Source organism: Etheostoma cragini, chromosome 8 (assembly GCF_013103735.1).
Source record: "Etheostoma cragini isolate CJK2018 chromosome 8, CSU_Ecrag_1.0, whole genome shotgun sequence".
NCBI classification, from domain to species: domain Eukaryota; kingdom Metazoa; phylum Chordata; class Actinopteri; order Perciformes; family Percidae; genus Etheostoma; species Etheostoma cragini.
The window spans coordinates 387,884-389,253 of record NC_048414.1 but is presented as its reverse complement, the minus strand read 5'-3'; the positions used below and the strand labels follow the sequence as shown (position 1 = coordinate 389,253).

The 1,370-nt window shown below is 51.8% G+C and overlaps 1 protein-coding gene across 1 annotated transcript in view; it reads left to right on the top strand.

The window, feature by feature from the left end:
• Window positions 1–21: 21 nt before the first annotated feature.
• Window positions 22–1,370, top strand: part of LOC117949761 (activating molecule in BECN1-regulated autophagy protein 1-like) — a 3,444-nt gene continuing 2,095 nt past the window's right edge. The window contains exons 1-2 of the mRNA XM_034880298.1: window positions 22–40; window positions 247–386. Of these exons, the coding sequence (XP_034736189.1) occupies window positions 247–386 (140 nt within the window). The 5' untranslated portion in view covers window positions 22–40. The remainder of the gene's footprint in view (window positions 41–246; window positions 387–1,370) is intronic.

Genomic DNA, 1,370 nt, shown 5'->3' with positions numbered 1-1,370 from the left:
ACACCATGGGGGGGTCCACGGAGGAGAGACCTCCATCAGGGTGAGATTACACACCATGGGGGGGTCCACGGAGGAGAGACCTCCATCAGGGTGAGATTACACATGGGGAGGGCGTGTAGTACCCACCTGGCCCAGCAATACAGATACTATATGATGCTGGTTATTACACGTGTGTGTCTGTGTGTGTGTGTGTGTGTGTCTGTGTGTGTCTGTGTGTGTGTGTACTAATCTTCTGCTGTGTTCCAGATGGTGTTTAACGTGGTCTACCCGATGGCTCCGGACCAGCGGCGCCACGTCAGCATCAACTCTGCTCGCTGGCTGCCGGACCCGGGGATGGGTCTGGCCTACGGGACCAACAAGGGGGACCTGGTCATCTGCAGGCCTGTGTGAGTCTGCTACACATTATACACACGCTATACACACTCTACCCGGGGATGGGTCTGGCCTACGGGACCAACAAGGGGGACCTCTTGGGGTCTCCTAGCTTCAGCTGATGGTCAACGCTAGGCTACACACTATACACGCCAGGATACACACTAGGCTACACACTATACACGCCAGGATACACACTAGATTACACACTATACATGCCAGGATACACACTAGGATACATACTATACACATTAAGCTACACACTATACCCACTAGGCTACACACTATACACATTAATCCACACACTATACACATTAAGCTACACATTAGGATACACACTATACACACTAGGCTACACATCGATGTTTCCATTTCCCCCCAAATTTGAGTCGCTACTTACTCTGAAGCCAATCACTGCCACTCTATCACTTCTCTCTTTATCACACACACACACACACCCACCCCCCCCAGTGCAGATGTATGAACCCCGGACCCTGCTAGCGGTGCGTGGGCCTTATCGCTGCGTAACGAAGACCTTCAGGACTCATTTCCCTCTTCCCCGTGCTGATGCCCCGGGTAATTAATAGTCTGATTAGATTAAGGGTCTTCGTGCATCCTCTCCCGGGATCAGCTTCCACATTAAGGGAAAGAAGAAGTGGCTCAGAGTGGTCCTGGTCCTCCCTGGTCCCTCCTCCTCCTCCACACACACACACACACACACACACACACACACACACACACACGCTAACGATGTGATTACCCAGGAAGGCCGTTAACTGGAGACCATCAATTAGTGCTAATGCTAACGCTAACGAGGTCACCGGCCGAGAGATTCCACGAAGACGCCCCGCCTCTGCTTTTAGGAAGGCAATTAATCTGTGTGTCTGTGTGTGTGTGTCTCTGTCTGTCTGTCTGTCTGTCCGTGTGTGTGTGTCTGTCTGTCTGTGTGTGTGTGTGTGTGTGTGTGTGTGTGTGTGTCTGTCTGTCTATCTGTGTGT